The 26,214-nt window shown below is 43.6% G+C and overlaps 1 protein-coding gene across 3 annotated transcripts in view; it reads left to right on the plus strand.

Annotated features, from left to right (window-relative positions):
- The window catches only part of LOC147022311 (zinc finger and BTB domain-containing protein 7A-like), a 97,521-nt gene extending 82,933 nt beyond the window's left edge, over positions 1-14,588 (plus strand). For all 3 annotated transcript variants that reach the window (XM_085893073.1, XM_085893071.1, XM_085893072.1), the window contains 3 exons: positions 1,253-1,397; positions 4,357-5,141; positions 12,964-14,588. In XM_085893073.1, coding sequence (XP_085749199.1) covers positions 1,266-1,397; positions 4,357-5,141; positions 12,964-13,633 — 1,587 coding nt within the window. In that variant the 5' untranslated portion in view covers positions 1,253-1,265 and the 3' untranslated portion in view covers positions 13,634-14,588. The remainder of the gene's footprint in view (positions 1-1,252; positions 1,398-4,356; positions 5,142-12,963) is intronic.
- Positions 14,589-26,214: the final 11,626 nt, after the last annotated feature.

A 26,214-nucleotide genomic window follows, 5' to 3' on the forward strand; every position in this document is an offset into this window, starting at 1 on the left:
GTTCCCTTTGTTATGTTGTGTTTTGATTTGTTCTGTGTAATCGCTCTTCCATAAGCTTTTACCATGTAACAGAAAAAAATCAAAAAACAATGCCCTGCCTGACATTCGCGGCATTTTTCAGGAACGTATCCCGCGTGAATAGAGGGGTCCGACAGTATATAATAAATGTCTGTGTGTGTGTGTGTGTGTCTTCCATAACTCCAAAAAAAAGTAGTTTGAAATTTTGCATGCATGCTAAGATTATAACCTTTATTTGGTGCATCCTCGGCCACCTCGCTCTCTATGGGGTCAAAAGGCGTATCCTGGGTTACCTCGCTGGGGTCTGAAGCTGCAATATTTTTTGGCCTGCTCAACCTTGCCTTGACTTGGAACAGGCCGCAACGATTCGTTAACAATAAAGTTTTTATTTTTCACTTTCCTCACTCATATTATCAAATGTCTGATCATCGTAGCTACGAATCACTGGATACATTGCAATGCTTATAAACGCTCAGAGATGCCAGCATTCGTAGCTTTATTTCATTTCCGCACATGTCATAACCTCGAGAAGCTCTTAAACTTAGCAGAATTACAAAATTTAAGCTCCAGAAATGAAGTTAGCAGCAGTTCCGACTGCTAAAAAAAAGTGTTCATTTGTCCAAATCAGATGCTGCTTGGCTGTTTCTGGGTGCATGGATTTATCAGCAGCAATTGGTAAACACTTGCCAAGCCAGGAGTTCTGTTGGAGTGCTTGCTTGAGTGCTTAAGCCACTTGCTGAGTGCCCTACTGTCGATAGCGGTATAGTTCCTGTCTCAATCAGGATGTAAAGTCGGCAGTTAGTTTCTATTCAAGGTAGAGGGACGTATACAGCACCCACGGACCTGCTGCACATGGGAAGATTTGGATCTGTACGGACTCTCCGCGGGTGTGTGGACATGCTATACCTGTTACGGGCGACGTGGTGGCAAAGTTTCATCACGTATCTTCTGGAGGTTCTATCAGGTTTTCCTTTGTCCTCATGACTGTTTCTAAAGCAATTGGTTATCAGATTTGCTTTACAAAAGTCATATGTTTCTGTTTGTGAGTTTCAAAGCAAAATATATTTCATAACACCCGATTTCTGAGCCGTTTGCCACATTGACGTGTTTTCTAAATTACCGAACCAATTTTTTTTCCACCCATCACATGCAGCTGTTTATAAAGATGAATGTTTTTGAACATCTCCATATAATTCATACTGATCATTATCCTTTCTGGACTTTCCATCAACAGACCCGGTGTGAAGATGAGGTGGGGAGGCCGAACGGGGCAAGAAGATGGTCTTATTGGGATCCCATTTCCTGAACACAGCACCAAGATTCTGAGCAGCCTTAATGAACTTCGACATAAAGGATTACTCTGTGACGTCATCCTCCAGGTAAGCTTAGCTCGGTGAAGTTACTTTGGCAGTCTCTGGCTTGGTTTTGTTGGTTATCGAGTTCAAATCCTTATGAACACCAGCCACCGTCAAACTCGTAATAAAAACAAAGAAATGTTGCACCATAGCTTCTATGAGCACACCGTCAGCTTATCATCACCTTACCAGCTTACAGACAGCATTTAAACCCCCCACACTTACTCCCTCACCAACCTTCCTACGTGCAATTGTGCTGGTCGGCTCCATCATAAATTCTCAAAAAGAAAAAAAAATGCTCTCCAGCTGTCTTTTATCAACCTGTTCTTCCCTGGCATCATAACCTCATTTTATATTATCCTGTTTCCCATTATCACCCGTTGCTTAGTTGGCTCGAGTCCCATGTTTTCCTGTAAAAATAATCATTATTGATAAAGATACTGTGAAAAGTTGACATTGAAGGATAAAAAAAACTAGTTTCCATTGTATGTAATTGGCTGGCCTGTTTAGCATTCCCATCTGAAAAAATGGCTCATGGTGCTGAGATCTCAGGTTCAACTCCAATACACTGTGTTGTTTTGTCTCGTACTCTGGTCTATTCATTTCCTTGTAAGTCATAGAAAAATACACTGATGTGTCTGAACATCCTTTGTATTGGATGTGATCATGCCCGAGCTTTTCCATGAGCCTTTGATCATGCACTGTATGAAAAAAAAACAAATCAAAATGCAATTCAATAAAATAACAGGAAGAGAGGACGCAAAGAAAGACAATTCTTCCCATCCAGCCTGTGCTGTATGTTTAACCAGGAGGAAAAAACACAACAACACAAATGAGGAGGTTCACAATCACTAAACAGTGTGGTCAAAAACAACCTCGAGCACACTTAAACAGCCCGACAGAGTTGGAATGAATAAAAAAAATTGCAGACAAATGGGTAATGCCGAGAATTGGAAGTGGAGGAGGTACACATAATAAATTGGGGAAATACAGAAGGTGAAACATTTCAAGATTAAGAGCTAAAAGATGACTGAACGGGAAAGGAATTGTGTTTGGACGTGCACAAACATATTGATGTAGTTACGTTTAAGGGGTCGGGACAGTCGTTAGTTTAAGGCCTTAACCTCTGTCTTATGACATTTTGAAACAAGTATAAGTGCATGTGGTTAGGTTAAGTTGTCTTTTGCGTGAATTTCTATGAGGAGGAGCCTTGTCTGCCTTAGACTAGACAGGTTAAGATGTCACGTCCACATGATTCTCTGTATCAAAATGGGCGAAAGGAAGAGAAACGACAGTTTTCCCTCCTTGAGAGAAAGGTCCTCCTCCCAGGTGTCCATCAGTATGTGGGATGCAGGGCTTGGACCATTTGCGGCCCATGATTGGTTGGACTCCTGGGTTGGTCCACTATTGCGGAAAGATCAAATACTATCAGTTAAGAAGGAGAGAGCTGGTCAGCTGGCAATAAAATTGTCAGCTCTTGCCTTGGGACACTGACTTCTTGAACTCTCTCGCTCTTGCCAGTGGGACAGCTCCATGCTTATGTGCTTCGCACTGACTCTTTGGTCTGCTCTCTGACTCTACTCTTTGTTCTCCAACATGTACGAGTTTTACAACAACTCTGGGTTCTTCATTCCGTGTTTTCGCCTCTTACTTGCCTGGTTTGAGTGCATGACTGCTGTGTGTGGCGCTATAGCTGAGGGTTAGTTTCTTTCTGTATTTAATAATTGTCTTTTTGTGGTGGGATTCATTCTATGTCTGTTCTGTCTGGCATATTTATTTATTAATTAAAGAGACGGCATCAAAGAGGATCAGCCTGGTGTTGACTTAACGGTAAGGAGATCAGACGGGGAAAGAGGTTTGATTATCATTGGGGCACAGCGATCGGCGATGGCAGCTTGGAGGCAGAATTGCGGAGGAGGATTGAGGTGGGTGTGATTGCATGTGGGAGGGTGGAGGGATTAACGGCAGACAGAAAAATATCATGGAAATTGAATGGGAATGTTCTGGTGTCTTGTGTAACACCGGCCGACCTTTACAGTCTGGAGGCAGTGGCACTGACAGAGAGCCAACAGAAGCTGCAGGTCTGCGAGAACAACTGGGTCCGGAGGATTGTGGGAATGACGAGGGCGGAGAGGAGGATGTATGAACTGAGAGAGAGAGGAGATGGGTGTGCAAATAAGCTTGATGGGGAGATTGGTAAGAAGCCGGCTGAAGTGGGCTGGTGATGTGGTGCAGATGTGGGGGAAGAGCGGATAGGTTGAGGGAGCAAATGAGTTAGACCACAGTTGAGATGGGAAGATTGTGTGAGGAGGGATATATCAATAAGATGGGGGTGGTTGGAGAGAGTTGGCTGAGGACAGAGGGAAGTGGAGTGTTGTGGTCAAGGCAGACCAGAAGAGTGGTACCATTGGACCTCACCCCTTGTAAAGGGAAGAGGAGAAGAATAAGTGGTACGCCTCATGCTCCTGCCATTTTGCACGCTGACTATTTGGGTGAATAGATTACCCTTGGAGGATTAAATGAATGATAATCCAGAGTTTGCTTCCTGGTGTGTTCGAACAAGCATGGAATATGAACGACGTTCAACCACTCATTCGTGCAAATTATAGATCGCTCGTAATTGTTTGAACCTTTGGAGTCGATACTCACTCACTTTTTGGTTGGTGTCGTCACATGACCACACACACACACACACACACACACACACACACACACACACACACACACACACACACACACACACACACACACACACACACACACACACACACACACACACACACACACACACACACACACACACACAGCTTTGTAACATGTCAAAATTGTTTGTGTATAGCTTTGTGAGATCAAATTATAATATCGAAACGTTATCATGGACTTTGGCTGCCCCAAAGGTATCGGACATTTGGTGAAAGATTAGGTGAAGGTTTATAATGTAAACAACTAGAATAGGCTAACTTCACCTTTATTTTCCTGTCAGGTCCGAGGACAGGAGTTTTGCACTCACCGTGCGGTACTAGCTGCCTGCAGCACTTACTTCCGACAGCTCTTCACATCCTCAGCAGAAGATGAAACCGAAGAAAGTTCCAACTTTGCAGGAAATGGTGTCTCGGGTACTGAAGTAACACCCCAAACGTATCGCATTGACTTTGTGTCAGCGGCATCTGTTGCCGCACTCCTCGACTTTGCGTACACCGCCACGCTGACCCTCAGTGCACTCCAGCTCAAAGATGTCCTGAATGCTGCGATGGTGCTTGGAATCCCATGTGTCTCAAGTGTCTGCAGAGAAATAATTGCTACAGGGGGTGGAATTTCCACCCCTTCAGCCTCACTATCACCCTTGGCATCTCAAACTCCATCTGAGGTTAGCACACCAAGCAGACCTCCATCTCCTCGCACCCCTCCATCCCCATCAAGTGAACTACTACCATGTGTCTGCCCATCTAACCAAGCACCCGACGAGCCGCCATCAAGTCCAACACCTTCGCTTGGCAGTGGTCCTTATGATCTCAGCAAGCCCACAAGTTTCGTTACAGGCACGGCCACTGCTGAGGAGCCTGACTCAGAGACCACAGCACAACCATGGACTCCTTGTGCAGCAACTGGTATTGAAGAGGCATCAACACGCAGTCGTGCAAAGGCCTTCCAGGAATGCCCCGTCTGTGGAAAGGTGATCCAAGGTGCGGGAAAATTACCTCGGCACATGCGCACACACACAGGAGAAAAGCCTTACGTATGTGGAGCCTGTGGAGTACGCTTTACCAGGTACGTTTCTCTCATCTGCATGGCTTCCTCTTTAGTGTCTTCACATCTCACTAACTGCTGTTCTGGTGTGATGCTAACACATGCTGACTTAACAATTAAAAGCAACTAATCTATTGTCTTTTGTCACAACACCGACATTGGCTTAATTCTCACTGTATTGTTTGACATCACACAGCATGTTTATATACTATGCGCAACAAATCACAAACAGAGTTTTGAATGTATGGGTTATAACAAAGGCTGAACACTTGGTCCTTTTACATTTGTGGGCTAATAAGTTTGGGTCATGTGACGCCTCTGTGAGAAAGTTCTTTCTGTTTTCATCTTAAAGGATGAAGAGTGGATTCTAATGTTTAAACGAGATACCTACATGTTCATATTACAGACAGCGGCCTGCAAAAGTATTTACCCTCTCCAAAGTGTTTACATTTTGATGCCACCTGAGCTTATTTCATGATGCTTTCAAATCAAACTATTCCAAAGTGATAAAGCTAAAAAAAAAAAATTCAGATAAAATGTAAATGAGTTGGATTAACAGAGAAAAATCAGATGATTCTCAGTTGCAGAAGCATTGAAGTGCCTAATTAACCCTAAATTACTTAAGGAGCAAATCATTTGTTTGAAAGTTTACAAAATAAGTGTAATAGTTTTCACCTGTATGTAATCAGTGGTTTAACTTAAAAATTAAATCCCAATACTTATCTCAAGAGTTTTAAGGTGCACATCACCTGGTCAACCAACAAGGTAAACATGCAGACCAAGGAGCTTTCCAAAGAAGTCAAACATAAAGTGACGGAGAAGCTACGTTCAGGAGAGGGTTATCAGAAGAATTTAAAGTCACTCATTATCCCTTTGAGTCGGTGAAATCCATCATTAAGAAGTGGTAAACGTATCATACCACCCAGACTCGACCCAGATCAGGTCGCCCATCCCATCGAGAGGGTTCATCGGAGGGCTACGAGATTGATTCTGGGCCTAGCTAGACTCAGCTATGAGGAGCGGCTGAAGGAGACAGGGCTTTATACGTGAGAAAGAAGGCGGTTACGAGGAGATATGATAGAGATGTTTAAGTCAATGAAAGGGAGAGAAAAAATAAGTGCAGATGAATTATTCAACAGAGAAGATAGTGAGAGAACCAGGAGCCACAGCCTGAGTACAAAGAAGAGGAGAGTTGAGATGGTAGTAAGGCAGGGGACTTTCACTCAGAGAGTAGTTAATGCATGGAATAGTCTCCCTGGAAAGGTAGTCAGGTCAGGTCATGTATGGGAGCATGAGCCAGAGCAGCACGTCGCTGCGTCCACTTTCCACCGGTACTCCAGGGGCCTCCGTCTGGCCATCCCCCAGGCAGATGCCTGGCCCATCCCCATCTCCTTGAGATGCCGATCAACCTGCTGTAACCATGAGGCACGTGGTCGGCCCATTGGCCTCCTCCACTCAGGAGACTCCCTCGCTGAGAGAATCTGGTGAGCAGGATCAGCGTCAGGAAAACGAGCCACTTGTCCATACAGCCGCAGCTGACGCTCACGGACTATGCAGGTAACAAATTTTATTTGAGTCTCTCTCAGCAACCGCTCGTTGGATACAAAGTCCGACCAGCGATAGCCAAGGATTCTCAGAAGAGACCTGGTACCAAAGGAATTAAGTCTGTCTCAAATCCTTCGTCAGAGTCCAAGTCTCGCATCCATAGAGCAAGACTTGAAGCACCAACGACCTGAAGACTCGGACTTTCGTCCTCCCACACAGGGACCGGCAGTGCCACACCCCATTATCCAGTGAATCCATGACTCCCCAAGCCCGACCCAGACGTCTATTGACCTCTGACTCACAGCCAGCAGAGACATGAATATCAATGCCAAGGTAGGTGAATCTCTCCACGACCTCAACATGCTCACCACAAACAGGCACAGACAGGACAGCAGCATCCAAGATGTCATTGAAAGCCTGGATCTTAGTTTTGACCTAGGAAACCCGTAATCCCAGCAGCTCCGACTCCTCATTCAGCAACTCAAGGGCCCCCGAAAGATGACTGCATCATCTGCGAAATCAAGGTCAGAGATCTTGACATTCCCAAACGATGCACCACAGCTTGATCTCTCCAACATCCTCCCCAGAATCCAGTCCATACAAGTGCTGAAAAGTGTGGAGGGCAGTACACACCCCTGACGAACTCCAGTAACAACTGGAAATAACTCAGAGATGGGACCACCACATCTCACAGCACTCTCAATACCAGAGTAGAGTTCAGACATCAGATCGATCAGTTTTGGTGGCACCCCACGAAGACCTAGAATCCTTCAGAGGACATCCCGATTCACTGAATCGAACGCTTTACAGAGATCAACATAGGCTGCAAGCAGCCCCTGCCAAAACTCTCATCTGCGTTCAGTGAGGACATGAAGTGCAAGGATACGGTCAATCGTTGACCTCTTTGGTGTGAAGCCTGACTGCTCTGGACGCTGGTGCTCAAGCAGATGGTGGTGAACCCTATCAAGAATTATCCGAGCAAAGGCCTTGCCCAGCACTGAGAGCAGTGGCTCCCCTCAGTAGTCGTTGCAGTCTTGGCGATCACCCTTCCCTTTCCAGAGAGGGACAACAAGGCCTCTCTTCCAGTCAGTTGGGATGATGCCTGTGTTCCAGGCAGAGCAGAGAACTGCATGCAACGACATGAGTGCAGCATTTCCACCAGCCTTGAGAAGTTCAACATGGATGCCACAGATCCCTAGAGCTTTACCCCATTTCAACCGGTTCACCGCAGCCTGTGTTTCCACAAGTAAAGGTGGACCACAATTGATTGGAGGGTCAGCAACAGGGATTGTAACACCCCTGACGTCAAACTCGACAGCTGGTGGATCAGCCTGGTACAACCGCTCAACGTAACAGGCCCAGCGGGCCTTCACTTCGGACTCCTCTGTCAAGAGCCGAACACCCACTGCTCCAACTGCAGTACACCGAGGGATGGGCTTAGATGAACGCAATGCACGAATTCCCCTGTAAGCAGAACGAGAATCACTTGACCACAGGTAATGCTCTACCCCCTTACAGATTCCTCGCACATAGGCCTCTTTGTCCACCCTTGGCGCAAATACAGTTTTACGCCTCAGCTCCATGAACAGCTCAGCCCTGCCATTCAGCCTGGCCCTGCGACTCTGGTCAATGGTATCCAGTGTCCCTTGAGAGACAAAATTCCTCATCGCCCTCTGGTGAGTTCCAAGACATCCACTGGCAACATCAAGGACGTCTTGAAGGCACTCCACAACTCTTCAGGACCTCCCAAAGCACCCAGACCCCCCCCCCCAAATCTCTACTCAGCTTGTTCACAAACTCCTCAGCTACCCTCTCATCCTTGAGCTTGCCAACATCCAACCCAGTGTGACCACTCCTTGGCTTTTTTCACAAGATCTAGGCTATTCGTTGTTCACCTTGGCGTCTTGGTTTTCTCTTGTCATCGCTTTTCCGAAACCTTGTGAATTCTTGACTTTTTTCATTGGCTCACCTTGGCATTTATGAAAATGAAGAGTGCTCACACCGATTCAACCTCAGCTGGGATGGTACCATTCTCCTGGATTTAAGGTGCAACTTCAGAGTTGCTCCAACAAGCTGGTGGTCAGTATTGAGGAACTGAGCACTCCGGTTGACCCTGCAGTTCTGGATCATCCTCCAGCGACCATCAACGAGGACATGGTCAATCTCCTTTGCCACACCGCCAGCGTTGGAATACCAAATTGAGCGATGAGCTTGTGGGCGCTGAAACCATGAACCGGCCACCCTAAGTCCATGACTTCTTGCAAAGTCAAGGAACTTAGTGCTGTTCTGGTTCACAGTTCCTGAACCATGGGGACCAACACACACCTCATAACGATCCCTATCAGTTCCAGTCGATGCTTTCAAATCCCCCAAGACTAGAAGTGTATCTCGTCTGGGGCACTGATCAACCACAGACTCGAGCGTGGCGTAGAATGTGTCCTTCACAGTGAGATCACGCGCCTCAGTCGGAGCATAAACAGAGACCAGGGAAATGACACCCAAGGAGTGACGAATCCTTAGTCTCATAATACGCTCGTTGAACGGTGTTACCTCAATTATCATTGGGGTCAGCTTATTGGACACAGTTACAGCAACTCCTTGGGTATGGTAACCATCAGAGCGACCAGACCAATAGTAGGTGTAACCACCCACCATTATCTCGCCGCAATCCGGTCTCCGGACCTCAGAGCGTGCTGCAATACCGATGTCCAAATGCTTGAGCTCAGATGATAACAGGGACAGGTGATCATCCTCTCTTAGGGATAGGACATTCCAGGCATCCATCCGAAGGGACCGCCTCAGGTTAACCCAAGGAGACTGCTGTCTGGTGGACGACACCTCAGCACCACTCCGACACACTCTCCCGCAATCTGACCTGGGAATGTTACCCCGTGGTTTCCCTCCTATCATCAAAGATTGGGGGTCCCGAAGGCTTTGCCCCAATCCCGTCATCCGGTGAACTGCCCTGCGAAGGGAAGCTGCACAGGAGGTACTCCCACGGAGTGGGTTTTCAGATTTCTTTGTGTTTTGCGGAATGAAGGGTTTTATGGTGGCCAGAGTGCAAATCCTGCCACCATCCTCTTAATAAGAAGTAACCCAACTGCAGGAGGACCAAAGGGGAAGAAAATGAAATAAATAAATAAAGAAATACAAAAAATCATTAATTAAAAACCTTTTTTGCATTTTCTTCCTTGGATCTTAGATGGATTAGTGTGGTGTCCTTAGATCTTAGATGGATTAGTGTGGTGTTCGTGCAGGCATGATGGGCTGAATGGCCTCCACCTGTGTTGGATTTCCTTGTATCCAAACTCAACAGCCGAGAAAGTAGTAAACTAGTTCAGGGTATCATTGTAAATCCAACATTGACTGTGAAAGATCTACAAGGCTCTATGTCCCAGATGGAAGTCAGTGTTCATCAATCAACAATATCCCACTCCCTTCACTAAGCTGGCCTCTATGGACAGCTGGCAAGAAAGAAGCCATTACTGAAAAGACGCATCTGAAAGCTCTACAGAGTTTGCAAAAAAGCATCTTAATGATACTGCAGACAAGTGGAAAAACGTTTTGTGGTCAAACGAGACAAAAACTGAACTTTTTGGTCCAAGTTAAAAGCGTTACGTCTGGCGCAAACCTAACACTACACATCATCTAGTCAACACCATCCCTGCTGTCAAGCATGGTGGTGGCAGCATCATGTTTTGGGGCTGCTTTTCATCAGCAGGGACTGGCAAGCTTGTCAGGATAGAAGAGATGAAAACCTGTTTGAGTCAGCCATGAATCTGAAACTGGGTAGGAGGTTCACATTTCAGCAGGACAATGATCTGAAGCAGGAAGCTAAATCCACACTGGAGTGGCTGAATAAGAAGAAAATAAATGTTCTTGAGTGGTTCAGTCAAAGACCTGACTTGAACCCAATTTAACATTGATGGCGACACTTGAAGATTGCAGTCCATCGACGATCCCCATCAAACTTGGCAGAATTAGAGAAAATTTTCACGTGAAGAATGGACAAAGATTTCACCATCTCACTGCACAAAGCTGGTAGAGACCTTCCCATAAAGACTCATGGCAGTCATTGCTGCAAAAGTTGCTTCCACCAAGTACTGACTTCAGGGGTTGAATACTTTTACATCAAGTGAATTTTGATTTGTTCGTATTTTTTCAGGTATTCCTGACGTGTAACCTAATTCAACTATAACGGTGTTTAGTTTGATCTCTTCAGTTATTAATAACAAAGTTAATTTGGAAAAATTGTTTTTACACAATTCGTAATTCATCTAAATGTGGCGTTATTGGTCGGGAGTGAATACTTTTGGAGGCCACCGTATGCACAGGTAAAAGGTTGTGGGGTGGGGAAGAAGAGAGTAGTTCCCATATTTCTGCATACATCATGTGTAGATCAAGTAATTGTTTAAAGGCAGAAATCACAAGTAATTTGAGAATGGTTCTTTCCTGTGACCTTGTTTGTCCATGTTAGATGCATGAAAAGAGACCATTTTTGCATGATGGGATTGTGCTTGGGCCATTAGTGAAAGGACTGTCAACCACAACAATTAGGACAAACATCTTGCACAATTATATAACTGGAGCAGGTGTGACTGCCTCCAGTCCATCCCAAAGTGTGACGTGTTGATAAATTCCAATGGCTTATGCTTCATTGCACTTTACCAGCTTATTGGGTTGGCAGGATGGCCTAGATGCTAGAGGTATGCACAGTGGCCTCTGAGCTGTCTTACCAGGGTTGGAATCTGGATCCAGCTATAAACGGTCACCCTGCTGCTTCGCAGGCAGGACAATACATCAATGTGTGCACCATCAATTGGATGGATGTTAAGCTGGCATCGGTGGTCGATGTTAAAGACCCTGTGGTATTCTTCACGAAGCGTAGGTGAGTTATCGTCGGCACACTGGCTAATTTCAAAATTCCTACTTGGACTTGAGGTAACAAGTGGTCTGGTGTGGAGGTTCCTTGACCCCAAGTTACATTACTTGCTATTCAGAATGTGGTTACTGTCTGAGCAGCAGCATCTGTGTTGTCGACAAACTAACCAGGTGGTTCACATATTTCATGTGAATGGCCTTCTTCAGATAAAGGACAACCAACACGCACACATATATCAGTTTTGAGAATCCGAGCAGGTGGCACTGTGCTATCTTAAGGTTGAAACCTGACAAAAGATCTTATCGAAGTAACCACATGAATCTTTCTCGTCCTGGCCGTGATATTTCTGTTTAGATTTAGGAAGCTTTCTCTTTTCAAATACGCAGAAAATTCCGGTCGGGTTTCGAGAGAAAAAGGTAAGCCACAAAGGAGTTGCATCACAGCTAGTGTGAACTGTCGTGGTTAAAAAAAAAGTTTGAAATGATTTTTATTGTGCAAAGTCACCGAGAGTTCCCCATCGATTCCAACTAGATAATTGTCATATTTTGCGGAGTGCAAGGCAATGTTGTCATCCCCTCGATACAACCGCAGCTCCACCAGAATACAAACAATCCTCGAGTTAGACATTTAGAACCACTCAGCAGCTTGCAGGAACTGGCTCGGGATATCAGCATGAGACAAATATATCCATTTCACTTTTGTTTGCACATTGTGTGCAACACAGTGCAGCTCACTATCCCCATCGGGTCGATTGGCCATCAATGGGCTGTTGAAGAATGCGTAATCACAAATAAAAGGTCACAAAGAGAAGCAGATAAGGCTTTCCTTTTTTAAGTCTGAGCAGAACTCGTGATTCTGGAATCGCAGGTTCAAATACCAAACTGTGATTTGCACATCTCCTAATATCTTTGAAATTAATTTCATGTTGATGAAATGGGGCTGGTGCTTTGTCAAAGTACAAGAATGTCTACTCACGTCGGTGATTTATGTCCATTAAGCTCTTTCTTGGGCTTAGACCACTGTAACAAGGAAGGCTTTGATGCAAGGCTTACATTGCAGAATGTAATGAATAAACTTGAGGGTGTAGGGGCCATCTATCTATTAGGTGTGTAAGTATGGCAGAGTTTTTAATTCCCCATTGTTTCCCTCCCCTCCAAGCATCTGCTCCATATGCACACCCCTTCTAATCCCTGACCCGCTCTCTCTCTCTCCTCCCAAAATTCTTTCCTTCCTCCCCAAATTCCTCCCACAATACACTGCCCTTGATTATTTCTCCAAGTTTAAATCTAAAAAAATGTTTTTAATTTTAATTATTTTTCTCTCACACTGTGCGTAAATGTTCGTCATCATCAATGCAGACAGCAAGATCAAATTCTGATCCACATTTCATCATGAAAATCCATTTTTGTTGTGCAGGCAGGACAAGTTGAAGATCCATATGCGAAAACACACGGGTGAAAGACCTTACACTTGCTCTTTCTGTGACGCATCCTTCGTTCACAGTTACGACCTACGCAACCACCAGCGCGTGCACACAGGTGCACGACCGTACAGCTGTCCCGATTGTTCAAAGACTTTCACGCGTTCCGACCATCTGCACCGGCACATGAAGCGACAAAGCTGTCGCGACGGACAATGTTCGCCTCCTCGGCGAGCGCGTCGAGCTCGAGGCGCGCGATCCATCGGTTCCCCAATCGAACCGGCGCCGGCAGAGCCCGAAAGCTCTGGGATGGCTGAGCGGGGCTCGGTTTTTGCAGGAAGACCGAGGAGAGGTCGAGGAAGCAGGGGCCCGCGTGGTCGAGGAAGAGGGCGTGGGGCGTCAAATGCCACCTTGTTTAGTTTTCCATACATGCCTCAAGTGTCAATGGAAGCACATCAGGAAGTGTACAGCAAACTCATAATGCAGCAACAGCACTTGGCAGAGCTGGGAAAGCTCTTGGAAGCTCAGCGAAGCAGTCAAGATCCAGAGGCAGGAGAGACAACCGTCCCTATGAGTTTGCCTACTCTTCCCTATAACATAACTTCACCATTTGTTCCCGCCTTTGGGTCTGCCTTGGCAATGCCGAAAGATGGCACTCGCCTCTAGCTGCTGGATCCAACAATTGTATTCCCACTAGATTTCCTCATTTCCCCTTTCACGCCTGAAAATTATTTTCACCCTCCTTCCTTTGACAATTTAAATGTAACACTTCACTTTGTGCTGATGAGACAACCAATGCTACTTATAAGGTCAAAGGAGGAGGTGGGCTGTTGTCATGCGATGAGGAATTTGGGAGGAAGTTTGCAGAAAATAAAACTGCAATGAGGAATAATTTCGCTGAGATTTGTGAGAAACTCACACAGCACAAATGGAGTTGGTGCTGAACAAATATGTCAGGATTTTGTACACCTTCATCACAATGCACAGGAAAGGTCTTGTCACGCACCTCCTCCAGAGCCCGTTCCAAGCTCGAAACCCTTTGGACATGTTCTGGAGCACATTTGGAGTGCCACGTCTGACATTGTCAGTCTGGTGAAACTTGTTTAGGCCAAAGTCTATAGCTTGGGGAAATCAGACAGATTCCCAGGAGGCACATCAGGCCGTCCGAGGCCATTTTGTGGTGGGTTTCGAGGCCCACCTGTAAATGTTGTACACTGGAAAGGCACAGAATAATTTTTTTACTTATATCTTTGAAAGGTGAACGAAGCAGTTATTGGTGAAAGAGACAAAACCAAAACTGCTTTACCAGAAAGGGGGTTCTGTCAAAATGGTTTTGATTATATTTGTTGGTGAATGATCTATTAATTTCTGTTTCTGAATTAAGACGATTGTAGGAATTACATTTGATTTTAGTAATCAATTATAGATGCACTTAGTGGGGTCAACACATGACCCAATAATGGGACTATTGATAAACAAATCTCGTTTTAATAACCAGCTCCGGTGGGGGGAAAAAGTTACTGTTTTGGATAATTCTCACGATTCATGTTTGACCAAAAGTTTTACTTCGTTGTGTAATCTTATTTCATGTGCAATAAACAGCTTCCTTCTTCCTCACGCATCTCAGAACCCTGATGTACATCATTTGCCGGCTCTTCGTGCAGAAACTCACATTGCTTACCATGATATGCCTTAGAAGAGGTTTAAAAACAAAACAAAACCATAAACATCATTTTTGATCGAAACGTGAGTTAAGCAATTAACAAAAACCAAAATCATGTGGTGCAGGAGATGATGGATCTTAGAGACTCCTCACATTGTACAAGTGGAAGTCTGTATGGGGCGTGGGAGGAAAAACCTTGCACCAGATTAACTTTAGGTGGGCTCTTGCCTTTACTTGTTAGTGTGTATAACCAACTTCAGACGTGTGAACATCTCACTGTTTCCATCACCATAGTGATAATTTAGGAGCCACAAAAGGTAGTAGGCATCAGGACATTGAGCAGGAAATCACAAGGAAGTAGTGCCAACCCCCTCTCCAAATGTCACCAAAGCTGGAATTTAACCTGAAGCTGGCCCACAATAGCCTACCATTTTCAAAAGCTACAGTGGTACTTTTGATGTCCACGGGTAAATGCTAGTGGACATGGCAGTCGGCTTAAACAACTGTTCAAAAGGACCCAACCTGCAAAGTAGTGTGCAGTGCAGCATCCAACCTACAAAGCATCAAAGTAAGAACTTGGGAGTTAGCTATTAATTAAATCATTTTAGTTATTCTACCAACACGAATCAGGCCAATCGTCTCCATCGATAGATATAAAGTATCCTTTAATCCACAACGGTGACTATATAATCCAATATTTAAGCCATGTTATCTGTTATGGACAGCAAGAACAGGTGTTCTCACATCCCAGAGTGTGAGGTGCCTGGAGGTTGTCGAAATGCGAATATGACTCGCTGACATAAATACAATTTCAAGAATAGAATAAAAATTTTCATAAACTGTTTGTCATTGATATCTGAAAAGCTACAAATTTGAAACCAACGCCGATTGGTAATGGGGCCGCCGATTGGTAATGGGGCCGTGCTTTGTGGAGTCCTCTCCGTGAATCATAATTTCTTACAATATTTCATGTGAACAACAAAAAATGTTTTTATTTAAATGGACCAAGTTGATCAAATTGTGGCAAAGAATAACTTTATCTATTTTAGGCAAGGCCAGATGGATAACATCCTTATTCTACACAAAATTACTTGTCTATCCGGGCTATTAAACTGATAAAGAAAAAGGTGGAAGCTGGAGAGAAGTGTAAGATGTAGTAATAGAGTACCAGTGTTCAGATAGACGAGACAAAGTTACTAAACCTTCTATCGACACCAACTGCAAAGGTAACTCACAGAGAACCGAATGTGAATTACATCTGCAGTGGACTTTGCTTTCTGACCACCTCTCCTGTGACACGGTCGATGGCAAGGAGCGGAATGTTTCTTATCGGCGTGGCCCTGCAGGCAAATGCATCCCAGAGGGCTGAGTCACCCTTAGTCAGTGGATACGATAAACCACCGATATTGACCTGGAAAACATAACTGAGCAACAACAGACGTGAGGGTGACGGAAAGGAGGAGGAAAAGCTGAAGGAGCTTCACTTTTGTTTCCTTTGCACAGGATCAGGCTGGATGGACCAAAGATCACGATAAGGATTACAATCTTTTGAACAATGTAAAGTATAATCTAAGTCAACATATTCAAGTTTTCACATTATTTTATGGTAGGTGAAACAATAAAAGGTGGACGAGTTTAAATGGGAGTTATGGTTACTCTTTGATCATACTCCCAATAAAGCTTGAAAATGGTTCTGTTGAAGGAGCTTAGGATGCAGTTTCCCTGCATTGTCTTTCAGCGTTTGGCCATATCCATTTGTCTGCCTTTACTATTCTTTTTTTTTTTAATCTGCTATTAAAGTCAAACAAGATACCTGAGGACCGACAAGATATCTTCGAGGTATATGCACTCCACTTTGAGCTATCGCGCCCGGGTTTGAATCTCGAACTAACTAGCTTTCAACAGCACGCTGCTATTTTGCATGCAGTGTGAGGCATCAATGTGCATGCCATCTATTGAACCGACGTTAATCCAGATGACGCATTGGTCAGCACCGAAAGTGTTCGGTGGACATTAAAGAGCCATTCGCTAAGACTAGGCAAGACATCGCCAGCACCCTGAACAAATTACAAACTCCTGTCAAAATTGAGTCAGGTCTGGCCACCCTGTTCCAGAAACACTTAGCCGAGAAGAGTTTCCCCCAGACGACCCCACGAGGTGGGAATCATTGGGGCTGTTAAAGAACACACCTGTTGGTTGCATTACCTGCAGGTTGCCAATATTCTTCTTTCAACTGGCCAATTCTTCTTCGGCAGCTCTTTATCAGTTGCAATAGTCCAACTTTTGTCTAAATGAGGAACAAAGGAACTGCAGAGCAAACCCCCAAAAAACAGCATCATTATCATAGAATTTAGCTTTGAAGATCATTTAATAGTTCACTTGACAACTTGTGTCACATCAATTTTAATTGGGAGAAAAGGTTCATTGTTTCTGTGAGTTCCACATTTAAAACAACCAAACAAAAAATGTTCTGCACTTCTTCATTTTTCATCTCTGCTCCTATTAAAAATTAATCAATTAAAAACAGTTCACCCAACGATAGTTTTTCTTTTCTCGCAAGGTCACATTCTGCCTCGTTTCGCACTGAAACATTGGTTTACATTTATATGCTACTGGGCCAAAATAGGCCCACGAGCTTTTCAGGAAGTTGATTTTGGAAGCTTTTTCCAAATGCATCATCGAAATACTTTGCCCACCATGTTTTTTGTTTTTAATGAGTATCTTTCCCAGCCTCCAGTTCCTTTCATGTTGATGAAATGGGGCTGGTGCTTTGTTTGAATACTGTGTTTTAGAATTCAGCTAAATGGCTTGATTGTGCAGGAATAATTCTGAGAAAAGCTGTATTGTGTCAAGTGCCAGAAAGTAATGGATTTATTGATTCTTGAGGCTTTTCATTCTTCACTGCGATTTGTATATTGTCGACATGCTCTCGGATGAACGGCAGGCAAAGGGTTTGCCGCTCTGGAATTTTATCATTTCCTTTTTTCCTGTTCGCTTCCTTTCTTCGTGGAAGACATAGTACTGGCATTTGGTGAGTCATAGATAAGCAAGAAAATCTAGAAGGATAAACGTCGTGAACAGAAGATACATTACACAGTAAGTATCGACGGATCATGACAATGACAAAACAAGTGAGTCAATGAACACGTTACCCCACGCAGTGTTCAAGTGTTATACGTCATTATATCTTATGCACCATCTTATTTAACATGTCCAAGTAATACTGCAAAAACTGGGTTTTGGAAGCAATAAAAAGGTGATTTGTGTTCTGCAGTGTTCAAGTATATAATTAGATTTCAATAAAATAAAGATTTTAGAGGCCGTAGAAAAATATAATTTGGAAGTTTACCACCATTTTCCAGTATCTTTTCCATCACCTTTTCTAACATGTGACATAAGTTATTCGTGGCTGTTGTTCGTGTCCTTTATGACGTCCTTAAAAACAGCAAGTTTCCTGGTTGGAATTATTTTCAATTTTGTTTCACTGCCAGACAGGCAGGTAAGAAATAATCTCACTCCCTCGAGGCATGTGCAATCAGCCAAATTTAGAGACAAAGTACTGCTAAATGGCAAGTTTGTTTTCAGATTCGTGTTCAAAATATAACAAAAAAAATTGAAATCAAGTTGCTATTCATTAATAAAATGAGGTTTGTGGTTAATAATATGAACAAATTGCTTAACCCCGTTTTTCATTTCGCATTCGTGGCGTAAAAAGAAACAAATAAAAGAGGACCGATTAGAGTTAGAAATTAGATTTGCTGAATTAAAGGTGGGAGGGGGGGGGGGTGATGAGAGAGAAAACAATGAAGATGATGGAGTTCACACACTTATTAAAAATGTCATGGATGACCACCGAAAAGGGGCAATGTGCAAATCATAAAGTCTTTCAAAAGTTTTTCATATCCTCCTCTTGGACAGCATTGTTTCGAATTTAAACCAATCAAGACAAAGCCGCATTTTTCATCTACATAATCAAGGCCTCACCACAGGATTCGGTGTACCATGGCGGGAAGAAGGGTTGGATAATTGAAGACAATATGGGATGAATCTGTGCATGAGAGAGGGCAGACTTCTGTGGAAGAATTCCAAGGCTGAGTTAACATCATGGACAGTAAATATGGGAGACCAGCCCTGAAGAGGACTGCTTGCAGTCCTTGCCGATCTGCTTGAGTGAAATGCTAGACTCTCCGATGGTTGGTACAATTATATTGCAAAAAGGAAGTCCATTACTGAGTATATAAACGTGAGAACACGATGACACCAAAACACAAATGTCTTTATGGGCAAAGGTAAAAAAAAAAAAAATATATATATATATATATATATATATATATATATATATATATATATATATATATATATATATATATATATACGTAAGAAAATACAAGGGAATTAACAGCGACAGAAAAAAGATATTCTGTCCAAGCCCACGACTACCACACAAGCAGCTCATGACGAGGACCCTTACGTGCCTACTTGTTCCAGCTTCCCGTATCCATTCATTCTCACTACGACTCTGAGTATTCACTTCATTCCTTCGTAAGAAGATTAAAATTGTGCTTAATTCCATCACTCTTTTGGCAAACTCTTCTCACATTAATACGGGTCTCACATTCTCTGAGTTTTCTTTTTTGGAAAGTTGGTGCGGAGAATAGTTTTGCCTCACTCACTATTCAGATTTTCAAACTGTACCCTCCAGTCATATTCATGATCCCCATCTCATAAAAAAAAAAAATAGACACTCCATCAAACACTTCCAACATCATAAATACCTCGACATAATCTTCTCTTCTCTCATGTAAACAAACCTGATATTTCATACATTTCTCCATAATCAAGACCAGCAAGCCTTCAAACCATTCTACTTGTTACAACTTGAACTCCATGAAGTGGCTGTACCTGTCTATATAAATAATACGACTGTCTGTCCCATTGTCATCTCCTCTCTTACTGCTTGGCAGATAGTCACCAAACTTTGTAGACATAATTAGCAATGTCTTAAAATTCTGTTTACAACTAAATATACTTCCGACTCTCCTTTTATTCCATTTGGCCCAGTCAAAAGCAGACTTTTGTCAAAGCATTCGCCACGCTGGATGACATCACGACATTCCGGTGGGCGGTGCTTCAAACCCAACTGTCAAGGGATTGTTGTCATCTCCATTTCTTCACAAGGTTGTTGTTGTATGGCCCTTCTATCCTATAAATGCCATTCCATCCCATTACCAATCAATAATAGGTATATCTGCTAGTTATAGTTTTTATTTATAATAAAGCGATCATGAGACGAGATGTAGCCTAACCTCATTGTACCATGCCAGAATGACTTCCTCAAACATAATAGCTGTCTTTATACTTGATCTGCAATTAATCCCATCTTTTTTTCCTTACCTTTCTGCTGTGGAATCACTCCATAAATTATAAAGTAAAACTCTCAATTGTTTCTACCCATTCCCATTTCCAGTAAGTATACAAAATGTCCTGCACATGATAGAAAGACAGGAAGTGAGAATAAAAGACAAGAAATACAAAAGAAAAGACACAAAGTCATGGTGGCAGTGATGTCATGTTGAGAACTTCTGCTCTGAGTTTGGGAGGTCGGTGGTTTGAATCCCAGCGGAGTCATACCAAAGACGTAAAAATTCAAATTCCAATAAAGTGCTGAGTTGATGCTCAGCATTGCAAAAGGATAAAGCATGGACAACCCATAGGTTGGCAACCATTGCAAAGGCTTGATGGGCCCAATTGCCTCCTGCGTTGAAGTTCATTGAAAGGGAGCTCATTTTATGACGTACTAGCAGAGTACCTGTCCAACGGGTGATCTTGTTCTTAGCATGCAGCATGTTCTTCTGAAGCGTACCTTTACTTGGGCGGTGTATAGGCAACTGACAGCTCTGTATAGACAAAAAAACCCAAAACTTGGGTTACGTGCATGAAGCAAAAATATACGTCATGCTTAAATAATTCAAAACATCTCACTGCACAGGAAAACATGGGGACAGGAATACTGCACTGTAAATGGTGGAGACTTGTAATACCCTCCACCACCTGAAGGCGGCGCTACACGGTACACATTTACATCGAGAATTTGCATCACCCCCCCTTCCCCCAAGACTTCTGGAAAATATATATATTTTTAAAACACCCCTCAACATTCATTGGGGTCGTGCTGATCCTATGTAGCAAGTCTGGATGTAATCAGCCAAGAACTGTAGGAGGAGTAGCGTGACAAACAAACAAAAAAAAACACCAGTCCGTGAATTATAGTAATGATTATACCAATCTAGCCACCTTTGTCTGTTTGATATGCATGCCTAAACCGCTGGGCAGAATGAGTTGATACTTGGTCATTGTACTCTGAGTGTACCCAAGAATGTTTCTGGTGGTTAAGAAATATATATATATATATATATATATATATATATATATATATATATATATATATATATATATATATATATATATATATATATATATATATATATATATATATAATAGCCACGTTTGTTTTGGCATAAGTGGCAACGCAAATTCTCGATGTAAATGTGTATCGTGGAGTTCCATTCTTGCTGGAAGTTGGTTTACAAGTCATTATAAAATAAAATATATCAATTATCGTGCACAAAAACTATAATATATCTTATTTGCTCTGTATAATTCTGCCTCGCGTCTGTCTGTTTTGTATAAACCATTAACTTGTGTTTTAACGTTAAATTGAGATAATAATTATCATACTTTACTGTTTCTTGGTTTCAACTTGTGTTTTAATACTAACAATTCTCCGCATGAAAGCCATTCGCTTCAGGCTCGGCTTTTAAAGCCCAAGTTGGGCGCATTCAGGGTCCAGAGGCCTGATAGAGTCAGCAGGAATTATCCTGTACGTATTCTGACCATTTTCTCAATAGATGAAAAAAAAAAAACATGCCTCCAAAGAAACAATATATTGGTAGGAAAATAAGTAGTATGTAAATCTTGCGAACACATGATTCTTGCCATCAACCCAGGACAGGGAATGCCACCAAACATAACATGAAATGTGTATCGTGAAGTTTTGATATGATACATAACTCAACAATCATCTGCCATCAGTACCATTACATTATTAGCCTGTCCGCCATGTTATGGGAGATGGTGTTTTTCAATTGCTTCTGTGCATCTGTCTGTCTATCCAGGCCATAAAACTTTATTACCATTTGAGGTTTTGTCTTCAAATTTTCAATAAACCCTTTTTATGACAATGTGGAGAACACTATTTAATAGTTGGGTAAAAAAAAAAGGCAAAGTCTCAGTAAGTACAAATTGGACATATTAACCAGTCCACCATGCTGCGCAGATGACCGGGTTTTCTGTTTTTTTAGTTATTTACGATTTGAGCTTCAGTGTGTCTTTCCAGGTTACAATCTTTTACCATTTGAGCTTTTGTCATCAAATTTTCAAAAAAAAAAACCTTCATGAGAATATGGAGAACACTAATTAATCATTTTTACGTTGTTTTTTTTTTAACCTCTTTTTTGTCAAGTTTAGTCCGAGTACAAAACAGAGGCATTTTGCATTTTAAGGTGCTGTCGAGTTTCTATATTGTGCTTTGTTTTTTATATTGCCATTTCTGCACTTCACGTACATTTTTTATGACCACCACCACTGAGACAGTAGATGGTGCCAAAGAATAACTGAAATTGCTCAATTTGAAATAGACTCAGGGATGACCCAGATAACTTGGTGAACTGGTTGAATACGCACATGAAAGGAGTCGACAAACAGAGGAGAAACTGGGTAAAGGAGGAAGTCGGTGAAAAGGTATGTGGGAGTATACCGTATGAATGGGTAAAGGGGGACGTGTAGAGGGGGAAGTCAGTGATGGGATGGAGGAGTAGGTTTGCAGGCATTAACTGGAATGGGCCATTGAGTGAAGGTAAAAGGCTGCATGTATGTTAAACCAGATGGGCACAAGTTCAAGAAACTGGAGGTGACAAAAGTTTGAATGTTCATGTATATAAACAGATTTTGAAGCAACATTGAACATTAAAGGGACACACCAAGGTGATGCCAGCAAATGTTATCGAATATAATGCATGCCTTATTTTTAAAATCCTTCAAATAATAAGAAAGTACATATTACGTTGTTGATATGACATTTCAGCTGCTAAGAAGTAAATTGGGCTCTCCAACATCATGCAGGTTAGAGAAAAATGGCTTCAAGATTCAAGTTTACAAAAAAAAACATCAGTATCAGCCTCCAATAAGTCTGTGTTGAAAACAGCCGTTAACATCAAAGGTGTACTAACCTTGAAAGATTACTTTAATGCAGTTCACTCAATTTTGCTCTGGATGTGGAACAGCCCATGTTATTTCTCAGGGCTCAAAGGCTCATTTATAATGGCAAAGAAATAAAGCAATATTTTTGAAGAGGACAGCAAGTATGTGCTGTATTTGTGTTATATATGGAGTCTTCCAGTTGCTAAAAACACGACCAAATGGCAACTAATATTCACCCACCTGTGCTTAAATTCGAAGATTATAGAGTGCGAAATCGAGTAACATGAAGACATACATATTATAGACACTACAATGTCCATGAGAAAGTCCAATTCAGCAGTGTGACTGTGAGTGGCAAAGCCAGACACCTCTTCTGCATGGATTCCCAGCATGGTTGTTACAATGTCCCTGTTTGCACTACAGTAAGTCACTGTTGCAAAATTTTTCATTTCATCCTTTGTCATAATTTATTTGTCTTCATTTGCATTGTTGCTTGTTTTTGGTCAAATGCTTTTGTTTTCTAATTGTGGAAGAATAATAATTTCATTATATACTTATACAATTGTCATATTTTTAAATTTTATCCCATCATGAGCAAATGTTATCTGGCGACAACAATAAAATGTACACATATAACAGACAGTCTACACAATGGAAAAGACGGTATATAGTGTTACAGTTCTCGGAACCGCATGTCTCCGAGGCAATGGCATCCAACATATAGTGGTCCCCAGACAGTTATTCCATTAATATATGTTTAGAGAGTCCCTTCCCTTTTGTCTAGCGGGACAACAGGACGTGCGTTGTGGGGATCTCATAGCTAGGTTTGCTTACACCACTAACTTCATTTATACTCTTCTTTTCTGCTTATTCCTGAGGTAAATCCAAATTTGGGTCTTCGCGTAGGTCAGCAGGCACTGCGCTCGAACACCCGATCGGCATAGCACGGCACGCGCAGAGCTCCCGTCCTCAAGCGATCCCTCAACCTAACTTTTGTGCCAAGTCATAGAGTATGCTCGGCAGCTCGAGATGATAGTTTAGAGCTTCCGATGATCTCCGATGAGATCGCTGGTTGCATTGAAAAGGCAAACAAACGAATATCTCTTAAAGAGGCTGCACAGATGTTGTTTTTCACAACACAGAAGCAAATGACCCAATATCAGCGAGAGTGTGGCTGGCAGCTTGGTGCCAATAGCTACATCGTCAGAGGCCGATAATAGAAAAACAACCACTATGCCATGTTGTACAGAACACAAGTGTGCAAGACACTAGCAGCTCGTTCTTTCAACCCATTTCTGGATTTTATTATATCGGCATCTTCTTTTCCCTCCATTTCTCCATCTAATTATTATATCCGATCGTTCCCCTCAATTCCTGACACAGATCGGAGTTGGCCCAACATGCACGATAGCAGAATCGGGCAGACCCGCGTGCTGGCCACGTGCTTAATGGTGGATTTACGCGCATTTTACGGAACGTGCTTGAAGGCAGACCTGTGCGTCGCTCGTGACACTTTATTATCGCAAAGAGCAGGGCACGAATGGCACACATTTTACCGTCTGTGCATGGGTTTGCCATAACATCTTACCTTCGATCCCCACCGGCGGCCACGGGTGTTCCCCACGGACGGCAGGCGTCTCGACTCTCCGCCCGGCGAAGCTACGATCAGGCAGAGACGTGCTGTGCAGCCGGATCGCTCGGGCCGCGTGGCGCACCATGGAACAGGCACATTGACCAGCGCCAATCACGGGTCGCCGGGGCACAGTCCAGGAGATCGGTGCAAGGCAATTCATGTCGCGGAGTTCAGTGCAGGGCGATTCATATCATGGGGCTTGGAGCGAGACGATTCCGCACCTTGGAACCATCTGGCCGGAAGTGAAGTGGAGCCGCTTCCGGTCATGGTGGGCGGCCTGTGTGCTGGCAGGGGCCTAACCAGAGGACCCGATTCGGGTGACGACACATCACTTCGGGTCATCGCCCCTGCCCCGCACCACTGGGATCTATAAAAGGATGGGTCGTGGGGCGGTGGAAGAAGAGTCGTCGTTATTCCTGCTCGTTGTTCCTGAATCGTTCGAGCGTCGTTCCTGCCCATCGTCCTTTCTTCATTCTTGTTGGCTTGTTCTGCCCGGCTTGGGATCGATAACTCCGCCTTCTTCACCCGCCCTTCTGTCATCGCCTGCGACTCCGCCTCCACATCTCTGCCCACACATCGCTGACTCCACCCACCCACCTGGTTCCGTCTACCACTCCGTCCACTCGCTCTCGACACTGCCTTTGACACCCAAGTCCCTCCCTTCATGCCCGATGGTCGCGTCTCATTCTCGCTGCACGAAGCAAGAAACGGTGTGCCAGCTGTCAGGAAGGTATTGCCCAGCGGAGCATCCCCCCAAAACGTATTGGTGGCGCGATCGGGCAATCGTGCAAAGTTTTCCAAGACCGTTAGCCTCATCTCCTCTCCTCCTTTTTCTCTTCATTAACTCCTCTTCATCGGGTTGTGTGTGTGTGTGTGTGTGTGTGTGTGTGTGTGTGTGTGTGTGTGTGTGTGTGTGTGCGTGTGTGTGTGTGTGTGTGTTTGTCCTGGCGCTTGTCCTCGTAAGTTAAGATTGCAGAAGATTATTATTATTTCGGGTTAAGTCTGCTCTGTGTCTGCTTTGGTAAGTTTCTTGTATTATTGTCGCACCTCACACTTCTTTCTCTCCCTGCATTACACACACCAATAAAACTATTCACAGTACCACATAACTTTCCTCGCCTGCTTGTAAATAAATTATTAGAAATGTTCCCAGCTCGTTTTTGTCTGTTCTTTCATTGATCCAGCATGATCCGAATCCTCGCTGAGCCGGGACTTTATTCCCAATGATCCATTCCTTTTTGCCGGTACGTCTTTGGCAGTGTCGCTCGGCTGCATCCGGTCAGGTAAAGTGATCCGGTTCGGCCAAGGCGTACCGAGGGCGTGTTCCCCGGTAATTAAATCACATGATTAATTAGGTAACTCGGTTAACCCAGAGCTGGGAGGACCCCAGGTCACATGGTTGAGTCATTGGCGTTCACGGTCGGTTAGTGACCCGCCGTGTCATGGAATTATCCGTGTGCAACGGCCTACAATTCCGGGGAGTTTGGTGGGAGCCGAGATAGCCTCCCCCCCTCGTGGTCTTCTCATTTCCCCCCTCCCGGCCCGCAACAATATATATGCATATAAGACCCTGGGGTGACACACTCAACACATAAGGGATCTTTAGGTGGATATTTAATTAGTAGTTGTGTTTAGTCAGGTTACCTTTACCCTCATAACAAGACAGGGACAATGCATTGTGGGTGCTGAGCA

Source organism: Eptatretus burgeri, chromosome 8 (assembly GCF_056783735.1).
Source record: "Eptatretus burgeri isolate ZD-2024b chromosome 8, Ebu_testis_v1, whole genome shotgun sequence".
Classification (NCBI taxonomy): Eukaryota; Metazoa; Chordata; class Myxini; order Myxiniformes; family Myxinidae; genus Eptatretus; species Eptatretus burgeri.